At 40.7% G+C, this 21322-nt stretch overlaps 1 protein-coding gene across 14 annotated transcripts in view; it reads left to right on the top strand.

Moving 5' to 3' along the window:
• The window catches only part of HDAC4 (histone deacetylase 4), a 612734-nt gene that overhangs the window by 196059 nt on the left and 395353 nt on the right, over nt 1-21322 (top strand). For 13 of the 14 annotated variants that reach the window (XR_009155364.1, XM_058185422.1, XM_058185350.1 and 10 more), the window contains one exon: nt 10380-10612. The exons of the other annotated variant lie outside the window; for it this stretch is intronic. Coding sequence is in view for 12 of the 13 variants with exons in the window: in XM_058185422.1 (XP_058041405.1) it covers nt 10380-10612 (233 nt within the window). In the remaining variant the exon portion in view is untranslated. The remainder of the gene's footprint in view (nt 1-10379; nt 10613-21322) is intronic. 14 annotated transcript variants of the gene reach the window in all.

The following is a 21322-nucleotide window of genomic DNA, read 5'->3' as shown; positions in this document are numbered from 1 at the left end:
GTTTAAAAGTTTGGATGGTATCACTGTCGGTCAATATTTCTTGTTTTCTTTATTGTTTTGCACTATGGGTTTGATTACATCTGACTTTGCACTATTGTATTGCGGTTTTCTCGATAGTGCATCTGCCAGAAAGTTTTTTCCCCGGTGAGGTATTTGAGAGTAAAATCAAATCGTTTAAAGTACTGAGCCCATTGTACTTGTTTTGGGGGAGAGTTTCCTTGTGGTCTTTAGGGCTTCTAATTTTTTATGATCAGTCCAGACTTCAAAAGGGATCTCACTCCACTCTAGGAAATGCTTCCAGATTAAAAGTGCCTAACAAACTGCATAAGCCTCTTTCTCCCAAATGGCCCACCTTTGCTCAGTCTCATTCAACTTTTTGGATGTGTAAGCACATGGTTGTAGTTGGTCTTGCTCATTTTCCTGAAGCAGGACTGCCCCTATTACCATATTGTTGGCATCTGCTTGTATGATGAATGGTTTCTCTGTGTCCGGGTGTTTTAGAACTGGTTCTGCTGAGAACAGCCATTTAAGTTTTTCAAATGCAGCTTGGCATTCCATTGTTGAGACTGCTTTGGTTTTGGGTTGCTTTCCCTCTTCATTTTTAAGTGCTTGGTAATGGGGAGGGCAATCTGAGCGAAAGCAGGGATAAACTGGCAGTAAAATTTGGCTTATCCTAGGAAGCTTTGTAACTGTTTACATGTGGGGGGTGGTTCCCAATCAAGTACAGCCTGCATTTTTTGAGGGTCTATTTCTATGCCCTGGTGTGAAATGCGGTACCTGAAATACTCAATTTCTACTTCTTTTTTTTATTTGAAAAGTTTTACAAAAAGAAATAAGTTTTTCTCCCCCCCCTCCCCCCTCCCTCAAAAACCCCCTTTCCCCCCAGACTTCCCGGAGCAAACACAAAGTATAGTTCAAAAAACTAACATTCATACATTAAATTTTTAAAGTCTAACACAATTATAATCCTTCTCTTTCGCATATCCTTACTTCCTCCATTAAAGTCAAAAATTACGTCCTTCATTCAAAGGCAGTCTGATATCTCTTAGTCTGATATCTATTTTGAATATAGTCAATCCATTTCTTCCATTTGTTTAAATATTTTTCTTGAGTATTGTCTTTCAAAAAGGCTGAGATTTTGGCCATCTCCGCCAAATTAGAAACTTTCAATATCCATTCTTCTATTGTGGGTAGTTCTTTTTTCTTCCAGTACTGTCCAATCAGTAATCTTGCTGCTGTTATCAAGTTCAATATCAATTTAGTATCAGTTACTGTATAATCCATCGGAATCCCTAAAAGGAAAAATTGTGGTTGAAACTTAATCTTCTTCTTCAAAATATTCTGCATAATCCACCAAATTTTTAACCAGAAAGATTTAATTTTCTTACAAGTCCACCATACATGAAAATATGTAGCATCATCACAATTGCATTTCCAACATTTCGCTTGCATATCTGGATACATACATGATAGTTTCTTAGGATCTAAATGCCATCTATAAAACATCTTATAAATGTTTTCCCTTAAATTCTGCACTTGCGTAAATTTAACATTTCTAACCCAAATTCTCTCTCAAGTTTCCAACATTATTGGTTCCTGAATATTCTGCGCCCACTTTATCATACAATCCTTTATCAAGTCCCTTTCAGAATCTATTTCTACCAGCACATTATACAATCTCTTTATATGCCCCTGGGTTTGATTTCTAATTTGTTTTACCAAATTTTCTTCATTTTGAATAATACCAATTTTCTGATCTTCTTTCCATCTAGCCTTTAACTGCCCATATTGAAACCAAGTGTAATTCCTCCCTTTTTCTTTTAATTTTTTCTTGATGGAATTCACATTTAAAGAGTTTAGCATGACTTCCTGGTTGGCTCCGTTGGCAATGGAGGTGATCTTTCTGGTCACCAACCTCTGGATCGTGTTGGACTGCTAAGACAGCGACAATCAGCTGTCCAGCAGTTCGGAAATCCCCCTCTTCGGGAGAAGAAGCGGAGGTGAGCAAAAAGAAGCAGAGGTAGAGCTTCCCTAGAGCTCCTGGAAGATACCAGGGGGCTCGAAGGGTTAAGCCCCCTCAGAACTTCAGAGTGCTCCAGATCTGAGGCTTTTTTCCTGCTCCGGCAGACCTAATTGCCGCGACCAACTGCCAGGACCAATTTTAACTTAAAGAAGATAATACCGGACTGAACAGAAACAGGAGAGCTCTAATTATAAAAGCAAGTAATCAATCAATTCCCTGTTATTTTTTTTTTAAGTTTTGGATTTGACTTCAAAGTGAAAATGGCGATCGTTCTTTAATGAGCTACACAGTTGAAAACGAAAGTGTTACAATTCTTTGTCTGCTGTTTATTGCTGAAGGCCAGCTGGAAATTTTTTTTAAACATTGTAATGAGAAGGGAGAAGAGATACTGAGACTGATTTAAAAAAAAAAAAAAAGACTTAAAAGGTTTATACGTAATATTAGCCGGGACCAATTTTAACTTAAAGAAGATAATACCGGACTGAACAGAAACAGGAGAGCTCTAATTATAAAAGCAAGTAATCAATCAATTCCCTGTTATTTTTTTTTTTTTTTAAGTTTTGGATTTGACTTCAAAGTGAAAATGGTGATTATTCTTTAATGAGCTACGCAGTTGAAAACGAAAGTGTTACAATTCTCACTGTCTGTTGTTTATTGCTGAAGGCCAGCTGGAATTTTTTTTTAAACATTGTAATGAGAAGGGAGAAGAGATACTGAGAGACTGAAAAAAAAAAGACTTAAAAGGTTTATACGTAATATTAAGTTAAAGAGAAATTTTAAGAGATGGCAGCAAAACAATTAAAGTCAACTGTTACAAAAACCCCAGGAACATTAACACCGGGAGTCTCTCCAGCACATACAGCAGATACAAAATCACTAAATTTGGAAGCACTTCAGGATAATCTGAAAGAATTTATGAAAGAATCTCTTAACGATGCTATGAATTGGCAAACTTCCCAGATAGAGGATAAGTTTAAATTAATTACAGAAGAAATGTCAGAGATGAAAAAACAGATGTTAGAAATTCAAACTGGAAATAAAGAAGTTAAAGAAGGTTTGGTGTCAGCAGTACAGGGTCTGGCATCAAATGTGATTTTATTGGAGCAGGAAGTAGAAGAAATAAAGAAAGTTAATTTAAAATTGGAAAATAAGATTGAGGCAGTTCAAGTAAAATGGATAAAGTTGATGATGAAATTGTTTTGGTACAATATAGAGCTATGGAACTTGCTTTACGAATCCGTGACTGAAAGAATGTAAAATGAGAATTTGAAGCAAATTTTTGGAGGCCTTTGCAGAGATTTTGGCAGTTCGCCAGTAGATGTGGCCTTTATATTGATAAAATTTATCGTGTGAATTCCTGGATAGCAAGACAAAGAAATCTTCCCAGAGACATTGTTATTTATTTTACTACTAGAACAGTGAGAAATGAGATTTTACAAGCTTTTTTAAAGGAGACAAGATTCAAGCGCCAAGATATTTTAATACTAAAGGAAATTCCCCCCAAAATGTTGAGAGGTAGGAAGGAGTTTGCTTTTTTGGTGAACGAACTTAAAAAATGTCAGATTGAGTATAGATGGGACATCCCAACTGGTATAATAGTTTACTATGAAGGGAAAGCACATCGTCTTAATACAGTCAGTAAAGCACGAGAGTTTTATGCTTATGTGCTTAAAGCTGAAAGTCCACCATCTCCGGATGGTAGGAGAAAGGAAGGTGAAATTAAAGAAAAAGAAGTGATAGTAATGGAAGAAGACCTTTTACAAGCGTTGGATGTGTCTAAGATGGGATCAGAGATTCCAAAAGAGCCAAGGATGACAAGAGCGGCTGTCAAACGTAAGGAACAAGAAGAAAAGGCTCAACAGGCTCAATCTGCTATTACCAAGACGGAAACAGTGGGAGGAGCAAGGCCCAAAGAAAGATATGATTTGCGGCTGGTGCTTCAAAAGTTTCCGATTGCTGATAATGGCAATTAGACTTTTATCTTGGAATGTTAATGGATTAAACTCACCACAAAAGAGAAGAAAGATATTTCATTATTTGAAGCAATTTAAAAATGACATTGTATGTTTACAAGAAACACATATTAGAACATTAGACCAGAAATATTTGATAAATTCAAAATTGGGAATACATTTTGTTGCATCTGCTACAGAAAAGAAGAGTGGACTAGTTGTTTATATAAAGAGTAATTTATCTGCAACATTAATTGAGCGGATAATCAAGGAAGATATATTGCTATTGAACTTTTATTGGAAGGAGAAAATACTTTTAATAGGAGTTTATGCACCAAATCAACAACAAGAAAAATTTTATAAGTTTTACATAAAAGAATAATATCTTGGGATTATAAAACTTATATATTAATGGGTGATTGGAATGGAGTGATGGATACCCAGAAAGATAAAAGAAGTCTTAGAAATATTTCCAATCATGTAAAACTGCCAAAGGCATTCTTTGATTTGATGGAAGATTTAGAATTGAGAGATGTATGGCGAGAACGCAATGAAAAAGAGAGAGATTTTACATTTTTTTCTGACAGACATCAATCTTTTTCTAGGATTGATTTCATTTTAATTACTAATGATTTGTTTTCAGAGTGAAGAAGACAAAATTTGTTCTAGAACTTTGTCTGATCATAGCCGGTATGGATTAAGCTAGACCGGGAAAAAGAGGCCAGGAGGTCGTGGAGGATGAATGAGAACTTGTTTAAATATGAACAAAATGTAAATGAATGTAAAACTCTAATGAAGGAATTTTTTTCTTTGAACATGGATAAAGGGACACCTATAGAGATAGTTTGGGACACCAGCAAAGCTTATATGAGGGGAATTTTATTAGAGATGAATAATAAATATAGAAATAGACTGCACAAAAGGCGAAAAGAACTAGAAGAGGAAATTAAAAGGAAGGAGCAGTTATTGGTATGTAATCCAGGAGATAGTAAAATAAAAGAGTCAATAAATATATTAAGAGGTCAATTTAATATGTTAATGGCAGATCAGGTGGCAACTAATTTACAATATGCAAAACATATATATACAAATAGAATGAGACTATTGCCCTATACATTGTAAGCCGCCCTGAGTCTTCGGAGAAGGGCGGGGTATAAATGTAAAACAAAAAAAAACAAAAAAACATAATTTGTTTAATAATTCTAATAAACCTGGAAGGTGGTTAGCATATTTATTAAGAAAGAAACAGAAACGACGTATAATTGATAAAATAGAATATAGAGGTAAGGAAGTATATCAGCAAAATTTGATTAAAAAAGCTTTTTTAGAATATTATACTAAGTTATATTCTAGAGATGTGATTAGTGATAAAGATATAGATAGATATTTACAGGACCACGGTATTTTAGAAATTACAGTAGATCAAAGGGAAGAGTTGAATCAATTAATTTCTTCAGAGGAAATAGTGTTTGCAATTAAGCAGCTTAAAGCGAATAAAGCACCAGGTACAGATGGTTTGACAACTACTTATAAAAATTTACAAAATGAGATGATTGTACCACTTAAGGAGTTATTTAACAGAATACAAAGGGAGAAGCTCCTCCTTCATGGAGGACAGCTTTTATCTCATTAATACCTAAAGAAGATCGAGATGGTGTTAAACCAGAGAATTATAGGCCAATATCGCTTTTAAATACTGATTATAAGATATTTGCTAAGATACTAGCGAATAGATTGATGCCACTGATGAATCAATTAATTCATAATGACCAATCAGGATTTATTAAGGGGAGACAGATGAGATATAATATGAGACAAATTGTAAATTTACTTGAATATTTGGAAGGAAACAGCCAGGTTTCAGCAGCATTCCTCTTTTTGGATGCGGAAAAGCTTTTGATAGATTGGATTGGCAGTTTTGTTTAAAGTAATAGAAAAAATGCAATTTGGGGATTATTTTATTCAAGCAATTAAGGCTATATATCAAAAGCAAACAGCTCAAATAATAGTAAATGGTGGATTAACAGAATCTTTCAAGATTGAGAAAGGGACTAGACAAGGATGTCCCTTGTCACCATTATTATTCATTCTAACTTTGGAAATATTATTGAGTAAGATACGTGGTTTAGATCGAATAAAAGGAATTAGAATTAAAAATCAAGATTATAAATTAAGAGCGTTTGCAGATGATTTGGTTGTTTCTTTATCTCAACCAATACATTCAGCTGTATATTTGATGGAGACAATTGATCAGTATAGTAAGGTATCTGGGTTTAAAGTGAATCAACAGAAGACAAAATGATAATTAAAAATATGAATACACATCAGAGGAAGAATTAGAAAGAATAACTGGATATGAAGTAGTTAAAAGGTTAAATACTTAGGAGTATACATTACAGCATCGAATGTAAAATTATATAAAATAATTATGAGGTATTGTGGGGAAAAGTAATTAAAGAAATGGAGAAATGGAAGAAGTTACAATTATCATTGTTGGGAAGAGTGGCAGCTATAAAAATGAATGTTTTGCCTAGATTTTTATTTTTGTTTCAAATGATTCCAATATTGAAGAAAGATGCAAATTTACAAGAATGGCAAAAAGGGATTAATAAATTTGTATGGAAGGGTAAAAAACCGAGGATAAAGTTAAAAATAATGCAAGACGTTAGGGAAAGAGGGGGTTTAAAATGCCTAATTTGAAATTGTACTATGATGCAGTTGTTTTAACTTTAATTTCTGATTGGATTAATTTAACAGAGGAAAGGATTTTGAATATAGAAGGTTATGGTTTGTTATATGGATGGCATGCATATGTAATATATGACAAGAAAATTGATAAGACATTTAAGAATAATATGGTCAGAAGTGCGTTGTTGAGGATTTGGAAAAAATATCAATATAAGTTAGATGGAAAGATACCAATATGGACCATCCCCAGACATATGATAGAGAATATAAATATATTACAAAAAATGGAAGTTATTACTTACAAAGAGCTTTTGACTATGGAAAAGGGGAATTACAGTTGAAATCTAGGGAGAAATTGAGGATGAAGGAAGAAATTATACATGGTTCCAGTATGGACAATTGCAATCTAGATGGAAAATAGATCAGAAAATTGGTATAAGGCAAAGTGATGATAATCTGGTAAAACAAATAAAAGATCAAGGTCAACAGCATATAAAGAGATTATATAATGTATTGGTTGAAATTGATTCAGAAATGGAGTTGGTTAAAGATTGTATGGTAAAATGGGCACAAAATTTTCAACAACCTATAATGTTAGAAACATGGGAAAAAATTTGGGTGAGGAATGTTAAATTCATAAGCACAAAATTTAAGAGAAAATTTTATAAAATGTTTTATAGATGGCATTTAGATCCTAAAAACTGTCATGTATGTATCCAAATGTGAAAGCAAAATGTTGGAGATGTGATTGTGAGGATGCTACCTATTATCATATATGGTGGACTTGCAAAAAGTTAAAGCCTTTTGGATTAAAAATATGGTGGATTATGCAGAACATTTTGAAAAAGAAGATCAAGTTTGTTCCACAGTTCTTTTATTAGGAATAATCTCAGATTGCACTGTTATAGAGACAAAACTGATTCTGAATTTAATAACTGCTGCAAGATTATTGATTGCACAATATTGGAAGAAAGAAGACTTACCTACAATTGGAGAATGGATTAGTAAAGTATCAAATTTAGCAGAAATGGCAAAATTTCTGCCTACTTGAAAGACTGTACACAAGAAAAATATATTTTGGAATGGAGGAAGTGGATTGATTATATTCAAAATAAGTATCAGATTAAAAATATCAATTAGTTTTTGAGTGAAGTTAGGAATTATTATGTATTAGTTTAAGAAAGAAGGAATTGATAGTGTGATGGTGTGAAATGGAATATGTTTTATGTTATATTTTAGATTATGTTTGTTAGTTACAATACCCTGTATTCTGTTCTGGGAAGTCTCGGGGAATGAGGGGAAGGGAAGACTATAAATTGATTGGTTGCCATTGTACAGGAATAATGGTAGAATTAAACAAGTTGGAATGGTGTAATGTCGGGACTGCTCGGCAAACACTCCCGAAGGAAAGGGTAAGGAAAGAGGAGTAAAGAAGGAAGAAAGTAGGTAGGCAGGTGGGTAGGGAGGAAAGAAGGGAGGGAGAAGAAAGGATAGGAGGAGGAGAAGAAGGAGAAGATAGAGGGTTAGAAAGGATGGTAGTGAGAAGTGGGAAAGAGGAGGGGAAGTAGGAAAGCGAGGAGAAGGTGGTGGGGGAAGTTTAAGAAGGATGAGAAGGGAAGAAAGGATTAAAGGGGGGAGTGGCAGTCGAGCAGCCCTGATTGAGTATAATTTGAGTATAGGACTGATTGTTGGATAAGTGATTGTATTGTACACTGGTCAAATTGTGGGAATTATTATGGAAAAATAAAAATTTTGCAATTAAAAGAGTTTAGCATAAAGTGTGGCAGAGCAGAGTTTGTTTAAAACAGCCCTGACTAGTTTTACATGTTCCGCTTTGGTCTCTGTGTATATTAAAATGTTGTTCAAGTAAACCAGGACTCACTTATACAAATGCTCATGTAGCACTTCATTTATTAATTGCATAAACACTATGCGGGGCCCTTGTAAACCAAAGGGGAGCACTTCGAATTGGTAGCACCCAAGGGGATGTTTTTCACTTGTCCTCCTCCTTAATTCTGATTCGGTAGTAAGCCTCCCTTAAGTCCACCTTTGAAAAAAAATTTCCCATTACCGAGTTGTGCTAGTGTATCTTTCATAATGGGGAGAGGGTACATGTTCTCCACACTGATTGTATTTAAATTTCTAAAATCTACACAGACGTTTTGAGCTTTTTTCTCTCTAAATAAAACTCGGGCTGCAATTTTTGGTTGGGCTGGCTCGATGAAACTCCTTGCTAGGTTTTTCTCAATAAATGCTCTCACTTCTTCCAGCTCCTTCGGGGATATGCTGTACATCTTGGGTTTAGGGAGTTTGGAGTCAGGGACGATTTCTATTGCATAGGCAGTGGCGCAGTGAGGGGGATCTCGTCCAAGGCTTTTTTCCTAAAAAGTTCAGCCAAATCTTTGTACTCTATGGGTATGCCCTTGGTTGGGATGGTGTGACCATGGTGTTTCTTGGTGCTCTGCCTCCTCATTTCTTTATGTGGATTCTCGACAAAAGTCAAGTGCATCTAAATTTTATGATGCCTTGCTTCCAATTAATTTTGGGGTTCCATTTTTTCAGCCATGTAAGGCCCAAGACTAACGGCCATTCCATGCTAGGTGCCACTATAAATGTAAGTATTTCTTCATGGCTCCAGATGCCTATTTGTAGAGGCTGGGTGACAAAAGAAGCTGGCTCCCCCGCCCGCTATTGACCCATCTAATTGGCAAAAAGCGGTGGGGTTTTTCTGCTTTCTTACATTAATCCTCAACTTCCCTACTAGGGTTGGGCTGATAAAGCAGTGGTTGCAACCTTTCTGAGATGTATAGGTACAAGGCTGCAGTTGTTCCATTTCATTTCTCTGCAATAATTCTGCCCCCACGGCCACCTCACTAGCGTCTACTTGGATCATGAATTGCTTCTCTGGGTTCAGTGTTTCAAACATGGCTCAGCGGCAAAAAGTCTCTTTAGCTTTTCAAAAGCCGCTTGGCATTCGACAGTCCAATTCAAGGGTTGACTCAATCTCAGCATTACCCCACCCCACCCCTTTTTAACAGGTTTGTGATAGGCTGTGCTATCTGTGCAAATGTGGGAATGAATTACCTATAAAAGTTGTCTACATTCAAAACACCTGCATAGCGTGATCTTGAGGATAGTAGCAGGGTCACGATTTGCAGACTGAGTCTTGGCATTCCATTCCTACCCCTGACATTCCAACTACTCCCCTCTCGATTGTTGTCAAGCTGAGAGCGAAGAAATAACTAGGTGAAAGAGCAGATAACTCTTGACAAAAATTTAGTATTAGATCAAAAATTCTGTCAATGTATTTATTACTGTTATGGGAAATACAGCAGCTTTTTTTCCTGCTACATTCAATTTTAGATAAAAAGTTAAATAATTTTATGCTTGTAATATTAATATTCTAAAGTGTGATTAATATTAATAGAATTATTTTCAATACTTTAAGCTTTATAAATAATACAATGTTAATGTAATGTGTTACATAAATATTTTATTGAAGTGAAATTAAAATAAAATTAAAATAGAATATCAAGATTTATAACAATAACAGTGAAAAAAACAGAAAAGACGCTTTAGTCTGAAATGTATACACTATTATATACTGTTAGGTTTTCAAACTCCAGACTTAACACTATTTAATATAAGTCAGAAGGCAAATATTTTGTAGCTTACTGAATAATAATTGCAGGTGAATGGACTTTTTTTTTTTGTAGTTGATGTGTCTACAACAGTACCTTTGCAAGTTTCACCTATGGATTTTCACTTGGATCATCAATTCTCCATATCAGTGACTGAACCTACATTACGCGAACAGCAGCTCCAACAGGAATTGTTAGCCCTCAAACAAAAACAACAAATCCAGAGACAGATCCTCATAGCAGAATTCCAGAGACAACATGAACAACTTTCTCGTCAACATGAAGCTCAACTACATGAACACATAAAGGTGTGTGATGCAGCTTGAAGGGCAGGGATGTGGGGTATGTGTGCAAGCCTGTCGTTCCTATATATTTATTGTATTTCTTAAAATTCAATTTGTGTGTGTGTGTGTGCCTGCTTGCCTCCCTGACTGATTGACTACTGACTGATTGGAGTATTACTGTTGCTGATATACAAGAAATTCAGTTTCCATAGTGTCTCGGTGAGTAAGTGAACAACGAGAATAAACAGGGCTTTACCAAGGGAGTTTTGTGTTGGAGGAAGCGGGAGAAGATTTCTTTCCTCCCTCCTCCTCCTTTTTTTATTTATTTTTTGTTCTAGTTCAAAAAGATGGTTTCTGAAAACTTAGAACCAGAGCATGTTACATGGGAAAAACATTGTGAATTTGGCTAGAATGCTCAGTGGGGGGGGAGGGTTGCAAACCACATGAACAGCAAAGGAAATATCATCATGATCATCAAATGTGTTCGTTTTGCTGCTACAAGTGCTAACATCTATTCATATTGAAAGAGTAAATTAATGCTATGCTACAACACATGATAATTTCCTGAACAGCACAGCTAAAGCTTTCAAGAGAAGGGAAAAAGAAACCACAGGAAAATCTCCCTTTGGTAGAGATCAACATATGGAAAAATGTAGTCCAAAGAAGCATTCAGTAAAAATAGAGCTCAGAAACTGGTGCAGGCTTTCCCTTCAAAGGACACAAAATACTTAAATCCCCATGGATCAAAGAAACTTAAAAGGTGTGCCAAAATGGTGGGCGAGCCCATGTTGAGAGGGAGAGAGATGGCTGTATCCAGTGCAGATCAGGAAAAAAAAAAAACATTTGTATTAGAATCAGTTTGCATAGAATTGTAAGATTGGAAGGGACTTTAGAAGTCATCTAGTCCAACCCCCTGCACAGAACAGGAATCCTCACTTCATCGTGGACAAATGGCCATATTTTTTCTTAAAAACCTCCATTATGGATCACCCACAAATTCAGGAGATAAGCTGTTCTTTAGGTAAACCATATCCAACTATATATTTTCTTTATATATGGAATTTAACCTCCAAGCTCCTTACAATCCTTGCTGCCTTCTTCTCTGCCCTCTTTCCAATTCCTCAGAATTGTTTTGGCACGTGATGACTAGAAACTTCAGGGGGGAAAGTCTTCCATAGGGCAGGGGCTGCCAAAGAAAAGACACTTCCTAAATCCCATAAGATCACAACATTTAAAAGAGCAGGCCCACTCTATCCAAGCTGGTAAAATGGGCAGATGGCTTTAGAGACAGTTGCTTGGTCCTGTGCCATATAGGGATTTAAAGGTAATAATTAACACCTTGAACTATCTTTTATGGCAAGATTAATGCTTTTAAAGTGAAGGTAATTTGATAGTTTATTATATATTTTTAATACTGTCAGGACATCATCGGCCTGGTGCCTTCTTGGGTTCCTGCCATCAAAGGGAAAGGGAGGGGGGAGGCATTTGGAGCATACCTGTGTCTCTAATAGTGGGAAATGGGGGGAAATGGGGGAGAGAGAAGTGACAAATAAAGAAGACCAGATCATCAAACCAGCTTGTACCAGGATCTTCAAGACTGTTTTCCCTGAGAATGGAATGTTACCAGTTTCACACCTCAGAGTTTCTCAAAATGTCATATAGGCATCACATTGGCTGGCCGGAGGACTGGTCATGGGGGAGGAATTGAGAGTTGGAAAGAATAGCTTTGTATTTTGCATGGGAACACTAGATTCTGCCTGACTTTGAAGCAACCAATTTCTTTCAGTAAAAGTTCCTTTGCTTCAACTAAATGAAATCACAGGTTTTACTTTCCTGAGAAAGCAAACTGGGGTCTGACAAATATAGTGTTTCACACTTTTTGGGAATCTTTTATTTTAAAAATATCTTTCAAAAAGATTAATTTGTCAATTAAAGAACTTGAACTTTTATGATTTTATTATTATGGTTCATCACATGTTTAGATTGGATTTGGCATTTTTATTTACTTTTATTGACTCCTTCCCAAGGATGTGGGATAGGAAGATGTTGATATTTTATGGTACTAGAGATATTGTCACAGGATTTGAGCTGTACTGAATAAAGCTTCCTTTTGCAGTTAACTGATGGTGAATTTGTCAATATTGATGGTATTCAAGTGATGCTTCAGTTGCTTTGGGATTGCACCCAAGGCACTTATTACTATTAATACTACCTCTGCTTTCTTTTGCCTCAGTAGTTCTATTTCTATTTGAAAGTCTTTGCATTTTGTTATCTCCTCCACAAAATACAAAGAACTGCAAATAAAAATAGAAATTTCATCAGTGCAATGGTGTAAAATGAGGGTTATCTTGCTGCATTTATAATCTTTGCATGTTTGAATTCTATGTGATGATTGGCTGCTTGTAGGGAAGTGTCCACTGATTAGTGGATGGATTGTTAGCTCTAATTGAACTGCCTTGTCAGTTTACTGTGAATGGTTTGGATCTTGTGTCTGATTGGCTGGTAAAACACATTTAGTTCTGTAGTTTGCTGTTGGTTCCTTTATTTTGATGGTTTCCAGGATTCTCTGACTTTTCCATTGTTTACATGGCTGATAATATCTATACAAGTTATCCTCGAGAAATGACAGGCCATTACTGTTCAAAACAATGGCCAACACCCCAAAACTACATACAAACTTGTTTCAAAGTTTGACAGATGAAATGTTCCTGTGGTCATTCGCAGTTATGACAGACTACAGAGATGCTGCAGTGCTCTCCCCTGCCAATCTTCCCTCCCATCCCCTGTAGTGCTTAGGCCTGCTCCCCATGCTTCCTGCAAGCAGCTGCCATTTTCAGCACCCCTAAAATAGCAGCTACTTACCAAGCTTTCTGTGCCTATGGTAAACTGGTCCTTAAGGCAGCTTCAGGATGAGCTTCCGAAAACCTTTCCCTAGCTTAATCTTCCTCCTCCTTCAAGCCACATTTCTTCAATAAAAAATAAAAAAGCTGGGAGGGACAGATTTGTAAAACACCCCCACCAGGGGTGAAATGCTACGGGATCAGACCAGATCGGGCAAGTAGGTAGCGGAGATTGGGGCTGGTTCGCCAAACCGGGAGCAATGGCTGGCTGGCCATGCCCCTGAACCAATCCACGGCCCGCAGTCCTGCCATGTTTGCCTGCCTTCCACGCTGCCTTCCCGGAGTCCCGGTGGCCAGCTTGCGAATGCAGGCAAGCAGAAGCCCACATGGAAGGTAGGCAAGCATGGCAGGGCTTCGGGGAAGGAAGTAAACTGCTAGAAAAATGCTGGAATAAATACATCAAGACCTGTGGCACAAGCCACACTGCCCCACCCATCCCCATCACTTTGCCACTCCATCTCTTCCTCCTCGCCAGCCAATCTCCACACAAACTTAGGTGATGCTTCCACACCACCACGTGCTTCCTTTCCTTTCCCCCCCCCATGACTTCCCCACGCCTGTGCAGCATCTGGTTCTGCAGTAAGGCAGCTGTGGGAATTGCCAACCCATCAGCGGGCACTGCCTAGGCGGGAAAGCTGCACTTACGAGAAGGGAGATGGTCCCCTCTTCTTTATGGAGCTTGACTTTGCTGGAACTTCTCTGCCCATTCTTAACACCACCGACACCGCTGCTGCTGGGAGACTGGCTGGACATGACCGAATAAGGCTTGCTGTCCTGCCACAAGTAATAGAAAGTGCCTAGGATCCAGGTTACAGTTCGCAATGGCATTAGCCTGCATCTGCCTCATTGTGGGACCTCCAGGCTGCCTGGGAGCTCCAAGTCAGCTGAAAAAAGGTTCAGTTCTTGGGGAGATGAGAAAAGAGAACGAGAGAGCAATGGGGAAATGGCGATACCCAATTCTCTCTCCCTTCCTCTCTTCTTTGGCTTGCTCGAGTGGTCACAGCTCTTTGTTGGCGGTCTTGTCTCCTGTCTCAGTCCCGCAGAGCAAAAAGAGAGTGAGAGAGACTGAGGAAGACAGAGATATTAAAGGCTGCGGGGAAGGAGCTAGCAGCTTACTCCCTTCCCCATAAGCCCTGCCATGCTTGCCTGAGAATCAGGTGTCACCATTTCCCCATCACTCTCTTTCTCTCTTTTCTCGTCTCCCCAAGAACTGGATCTTTTTTCAGCTGACTCGGAGCTCCCAGGCAGCTCGGAGGTCCTGCAATGAGGCGATCTGTACTAATGCCATTGCGATCCTGACTGTAGCCTGGATCCTAGCCACTTACTATTAATTGTGGCAGGACAGCAAGCCTCATTCGGCCGCGTCCAGCCAATCTCCCAGCAGCGTTGGCATTGGCAGCATTAAGAGTGGGCAGAGAAGAGAAGAGCCCGGTAAAGTCGAACTCCATAAAGAAGAGAGGACCATCCCCCTTCTTGTAAGTGAAGCTCCCCCCTCCCCGGGCTCCCGGTGCCCGTCGATAGGTTGGCAATTCCTGCGGCTGCCTTACTGCAGAACCAGATGCTGCGCGGGCATGGGGAGGACATGGGGAAGGAAAGAAAGTGCGCGGAGGTGTGGAAGTGTTTGCCGAGTTTGCAAGGAGATTGACTGAGTGGATGCTGAGGGCGAGGAGGAAGAAATGGAATGGCAAAGAGGTGTGGGGGCCAGCGTGGGTTGTGACACGGGTCTTTATGTATTTATTCCAGCATTTTTCCCAGTAACCATGGCAGCATTTACAATTGGGGATGAGTTACGAAGTGAAGAGGATGACGAGGGAGAAGAGAAGGGGAAAGGGGTCCCGCGCTGCACCGAAGTCTAGTAAACTAGCAGCTTACTCCCTTCTCCGAAGCCCTGCCATGCTTGCCTGCCTTCTACACTACCTTCCCAGCGGTCCCCCACGCCTGCTTGCCTTCCCCTCCCCCTCTGGTCCCACTGCCTGCATCCAGCCCATGACGAGGAACACTTTCTTCCTTCTCCCACAGCAACCGCTGCTCAGACCAGGTATGTGTGTGTGTTGTGTGTGTGTGTGAGAGAGAGAGAGGGAGAGAAGAAAAGAAAGAAAGAAAGAAAGAAAGAAAGAAAGAAAGAAAGAAAGAAAGAAAGAAAGAAAGACATGAATGGATTTCATGTGGCCACGCCCACCCAGTCACATGCCCACCAAGGCACGCCCACAGAACTGGTGGCAAAAATTTTTAGATTTCACCCTGTCCCCTACCCTTCCCAATTAGGTGCTAAAAGTAAAGTCTCCCTCTCTCCTCCAACCAATATCTTTTAAAAAACCTTACCTCACTGATTGACTGTCTATAGTGGGTAATCTACAGTTTAACCTTTAAATCCTAGCTTTAAATAACCTATCCTTACCAATTTTAAGTTTTTGGGGTTTTTCTTTTACTTCAGGAGAAAAAGCTGCAGAAAGATTTTCTCTGAGGGAACATCCCATAAACTTTACATCATATTGCAACGGAATGCTGTCCTCAGAAGATTCCCTGGATCCCTGCAAGAACTACATTATCTTGTGGGCACTGTTGTCCAATAGTTAAATGATCCAGATATCCAGCCATAGGCTTAGCCATTCTAGTAACTACTCATACATAATTTGATTTTATTCATAATTTTATTCATCATTCACGTCGGGTTTTTAAAATAATTAACAGAATAACTGAGTTGGAAGGGACCTTGGAGGTCTTCATGTCCTCCTCTGCTATACCATTTCAGACAAATGATTGTCCAATCTCTTCTTTAAAATCTCCAGTGTTGGAACACCCACAACTTCTGGATGCATGTTGTTAATTCTTCTCAGAAAATTTCTGCTTAGTGTTAGGTTTATTTTCTCCTTGATTAGTTTCCATTCATTACTTCTTATCCTGCCTTCAGGTAGTTTGGGGGAGGGTTAGGGTTTAGCTCTCAGATACATTCAAACACTTTTACCTGTTATATCAAAGGAAAGAAAAGTGTACTATAAGAGCAAATGGGAGTGGGGAAGAGAAACCAGGACATGGAATGTTTGATGGGTACAGAAATGAGACTGGCTCCTGGGGCATCTTCTGCACGATCCCCTTCAACCGTGACAGTGCCCTGGGATACCTCCCTGAATTAATAAGAGTACAGCAGAGAAATACATTTCTCTGAAATTTAAATCATAAGGCACATAACAAGAAACTGCGTCAGGGAGAATGCACACTTGTTATGACCTATCACCACTTAGTTTCAATGTGAGGAATTTCAATCAGTCTTTTATAATTTGATTTCTCCCTAGTGGCACTGGATTTCTTTAACAGCACAACTTTGCACTTTGCACCTACACAAGATTTAAGCACGTATTTTGCAGAAAAAAAACAGGATTCAGAAACATGAACCAGAAAACCCAGGGGGGAGTCTCTGGACTTGAGGGAGCAGAGAGAAAGAGGGGGGTAGGGGGGCTACCAGTCTGAAAAGTTGTTGTGATCTGGAGCTGCTGTGTTTTATGCTGTTGCCTCCATCCAAGGACCTTTGTTTCCCCACAAAAAATGCTCCGAAGCTGGTGGGGAGGCAAAGAGCCTGTTGATACCACAGAGGGGGTTTTCTATCCATTCCCCCCTCACAGCCTTTTAGCTACTATTGTCCCGCGTTGCTTCCCCTCCCCATAAAATGAGGCTAGGGAAAGAAAGTCAGGAAGGGGGAATCTAAAGGGGAGGGAAGAAGAGATCCAGGCAGTTCCTCTCTGAATAGCCTCCTGCCCAGATTTCAACTGATTTCCTCTCCGATCCTCTTACGAAAAGACCCCACCCCACTTTTGAGACTCTGGACCACCAGGCCTTTATTTTCCCCATTTATTGGGGGAAATTGGATTTTTATTGGGTCTTCTCCCTGCCCCACACCAAAAGGAAAGCCAGCCTAGCTTCTCCTCCTAGAAGCCCCCTACCTTTCCCCCATCCCTTACTTAATCCCACTTCGGGACAGAGGAGTGTGCGCTGGAAACACGTGTTGGAGTGATGTCGGAGCATGCCTTCTGACCCTCTGGCGCTCAGCCCACAACTCTCCGTGTTCCTCCAGACCTGGCTTGCTGAGGAGGGGGGGAGCAGCCCTGACGCCTCCACTGCCCCCCCCCCCCATGGGCCCAGCCATCGCTGCCTGGCTTCCTCAAAGGCACAGCGCATTTCAAAAGTGGCAGCTCGCGTCTGGAGGTGTCAAACAGTGTACTACTGTGAGAGCCGGACCAGACCTCTCCACCGTCCTACTCGCCAATGGGAGTGCTTCTGCAGGGCCAGCTGCTCCTCCCTTCTGCTAGGATTTTGTACTTGGCACTCGGCCGGGGAAGGGGAGCACTTCCTCATGCCACCCCCTTCTTTCTTTTGGCCCCACTGAGGAGGATGGAGGAAGGCCAGGATTGGAGAATGGCCCTCACCCCACAAGATCTGCCCCCGCCATTCTCTCCCAGCCCTCTTAGCTGGCGGCAACATCAAATGTACCATGATGAAAGTGGAATCCTGTTGCTTTGCAAAGGCAAGTACAGGGGCTCTTTGCTCCCTCACTAAGGCTCCGGCCATCACCACTGCCGCAACAGGGTGACAGCTCTTTTATCCCTCTACCGTGACAGGGAGCCTCAGCAGAGGGATGAAAGAGCTGCATGCGGCTCTGGAGCTGCAAGTTGTCGACACTTCAACTACCCAATTCCTGCAGCCAGTTTTCGTATGTTTTAGCTTCCAGTCCCCCAGTTGTCTTTGTTGCTCTTCTCTGTAGTCTTTCTACATCTTTTTATGTGGTGACCAAAATTGATATAATATTCCAAGTGTGGTCTTGTGAAGGCATTATAAAGTGGTACTAGCTCTTCATGTAATCTTGATTCTGTTCTTCTGTTAATGCAGCCTAGGACTATGTTGGCTTTTGTGGCAACTTATTTAAATCTTTGATGAAGATATTGAACAGTACTAGCCTAAGATAAAGTCTTGGGATACCCCCCTGCATGCTTCCCTCCATGTACATGCTGTTCCATTAAAGACTACATATTGAGTGTGGTTGGTCAGCCAGTTACGAATATACAATTAAAAAAAAAACACTGCTTACTCTGTCTTAACAAAACTGACATTAACAAGATATCCTTAAATATACAGTAATACCTCCCTTCCAGATAGTTACCTATAAATAAATTGAAGCCTGAGAATGAAAATTTGTTCTTCAAGCTTGTGGATTCATTTCCAAATGTTTCGTTACCAAGCTAGGTAACATCTTTAGCAGAGTTTAGGGGATGTCAGTGTTCTTCTGTTTATAAGGGCTTCAGGTGTCAGTGTGTCAAGTGAGGTGATGGGTCAGCTATGAGACATCAGTGAGTCTTGTGATGGGTATTCCTTGTCTGGCTTTCGAGTACCTTGGAAAATAGCATGACTCCTTCCTCTCTTTGGCAGCCCCTCAAATATTGGAACACTGCTATCATGTCTCCCCTGGTCCTTCTCTTCACTAGACTAGCCATGCCCACTTCCTGTAACTGTTCTTCATATGTTTTAGTCTCCAGTCCCCTAATCATATTGGTTGCTGTTCTCTGCACTTTTTCTAGAGTCTCAACATCTTTTTCATAGTGTGGTGAGAAAACTGGATTCAATATTCTAGGTGTGATCTTACTAAGGCTTTATCAAATGGTATTAGTACCTTATCTTGATCTTGATTGTATCCCTCTGTTAATGCAATTTAGGATTGCTTTGCCTTTTTTGGCTGCCACTGCACACTGCTGCCTCATATTTAACTGGTTGTCCACTAAGACTCCAAGATCCCGCTCACAGTTACTGCTATTATACCTGATTTCACCCAGTCTACATGTGTATTTTTGGTTTTTCTTGCCTAAGTGTAAGACTTTACTTTTCTCTACATTGAATTTCATTTTGTTAGATAGGACCCAGTGTTCAAATCTGTGAAGATCCATTTGGATCTTGAGCCTATAATCTAGGGTGTTAGCTATTCCTACCAGCTTAATATCCGTGATGTCAGGCCTGGAAGCCATCTTTTGCATTGGGTCTTCTGGCCTGCCACATTTAGTACTGTGGGAAACTGGGAGGGGGGATTGTAAGGAGCAAGGGAGATATATAGTCATAATAACATTCCTTTCTGAGAGAGTCAAGGACAACTTGCCCTGCACCTGGAAGGGTGTGATTGGGAGGCATCTCTGGATGGGATAGTGCTTTGATTGGACCATGTGATGGACATGTGGGTGCTGGACAGGGACCTGGACTTTCCTTTGAGTGGGGAAAACCTGGAAGATTTCAGATTGGGGTTTTCCCAGATATGCCAATATGACTTCTCTAATAAAATGGAATTTTGAGGAACTTCAAGCCTCGGAATCTTCTTTTATTGGAGAGAGTTACTTGGAACCCTGACATTAACCCGAATCTCTTTTACAATTTATCCAGCTCCCCAGACCCCGGGATGCTATCCAGGGTCCTGAGTCCTAAATGTCGACCCAAAACCGGGCAGCGTGAAGACTCAGGGAAGATGGAGGAATACAAAGTGGCCATGGAGGGAGTCACAGGGGATGGTTTGTTGATTTATGTCAAGACCGTCTCCTCCCCTTCCCAAGCCGTGGTGGAAACAGAGGAGGCCACAGAAAGGGAATGCCTGTTGGATGCCCGGCCCAAAGAGCCGGCACCTGAGCAAGCTGCACAACTTGATCTAACTCTGTGGAGTGAAGCTGCGGAAGTCGCATCACTCCAGGAGATGATAATCGGGGCGATGCTGTTGAAACTATGGATGGGTGGAAGCAGAGTGGAGCAGATCCCAGCCCTTAAGTGGAGGGTACCGTGACAGGCATGCCGCAAGCACTCCTGAGAATGTAGATTTTTGCGGCTGTCACACAGCCACTCACTAGCAGACCTCCCGGAGCAGTTCATCCATGGGCAGCACCACTCAACCTCTTGGGACCAAGCAGCACAGGTGAGCACTGGCTCAGCCTACATTCACCTTCCTGAGCCAGGAAGCTGCAGCATCACTGAGTGGGATGTCTACTTCCTCTCACTTGGCACGGAACGGTTTGTTCCATAACCTCACATTGGGCCCGGTCTACTGGGATGACAACTATCACAGGAATGGAAATGGTGCAGCGACAAAGACCACTGAGCCAGCCCAGCCCGGTGCTACAGGGACCGCAACTGGGGCTATTGGGATCTAGTACTCCACCCCAGCAACTGGTCGTCAGACTGTCTCCAGCCAACCAGATCCTTCCATGGCCAGGAGTGGGTGCAATATGAGTGGACACCTGCCCAGTCCTGCAGCCCACACTGCATCAACCAGTGCACTTCCAGCCACCAGTCATGGCCCTCCAGCCGGTACTGATCCAGCCACCTCTGCAGCTCCAGCCACTGGTCGTGGCCCACTGCTAATACTGGTCCAGCAGCCAGTGCCAGCCCAGCAGCCTGTGCCAGCTCTGCAACTGGCCCCACCAGCTGCTCCCCCTCTATGGTTTAGAGCAACATTTGACGGGACTCCAGGAAGGCTAGACTAGTTCCTCAATCGAATCAGGGCTTACATCAACCATTAAGGGGATTAATACCCATCTGATCAAGAATTGATTTCATCTATTGTGGATGCATGAACAAGGGAGAAGCAGTGGAGTGGATAGCTGAACTACATGACGAGGAAGCCCCTGAATTACAAGATGCTGATGAATTCGTCCAGCTGTTCTGAGGCTGGTTCAAAGATATGGCCCATTGAGTAGAAGCTGAAGCCCAGATTAAAGCACTGAAGCAAGCAGGCCTGCCTCCTAAGAAACTTGTTGTTGTGCCTTGCTCGCCCCCCCCCCCCCGCCACAGCCGGGCCCCTCTTATCTCCTGCCAG

Source organism: Ahaetulla prasina, chromosome 1 (genome assembly GCF_028640845.1).
Source record: "Ahaetulla prasina isolate Xishuangbanna chromosome 1, ASM2864084v1, whole genome shotgun sequence".
NCBI lineage: Eukaryota > Metazoa > Chordata > Lepidosauria > Squamata > Colubridae > Ahaetulla > Ahaetulla prasina.
The sequence above is the reverse complement of the archived record's forward strand: the minus strand, read 5'-3'. Positions and strand labels throughout refer to the sequence as shown.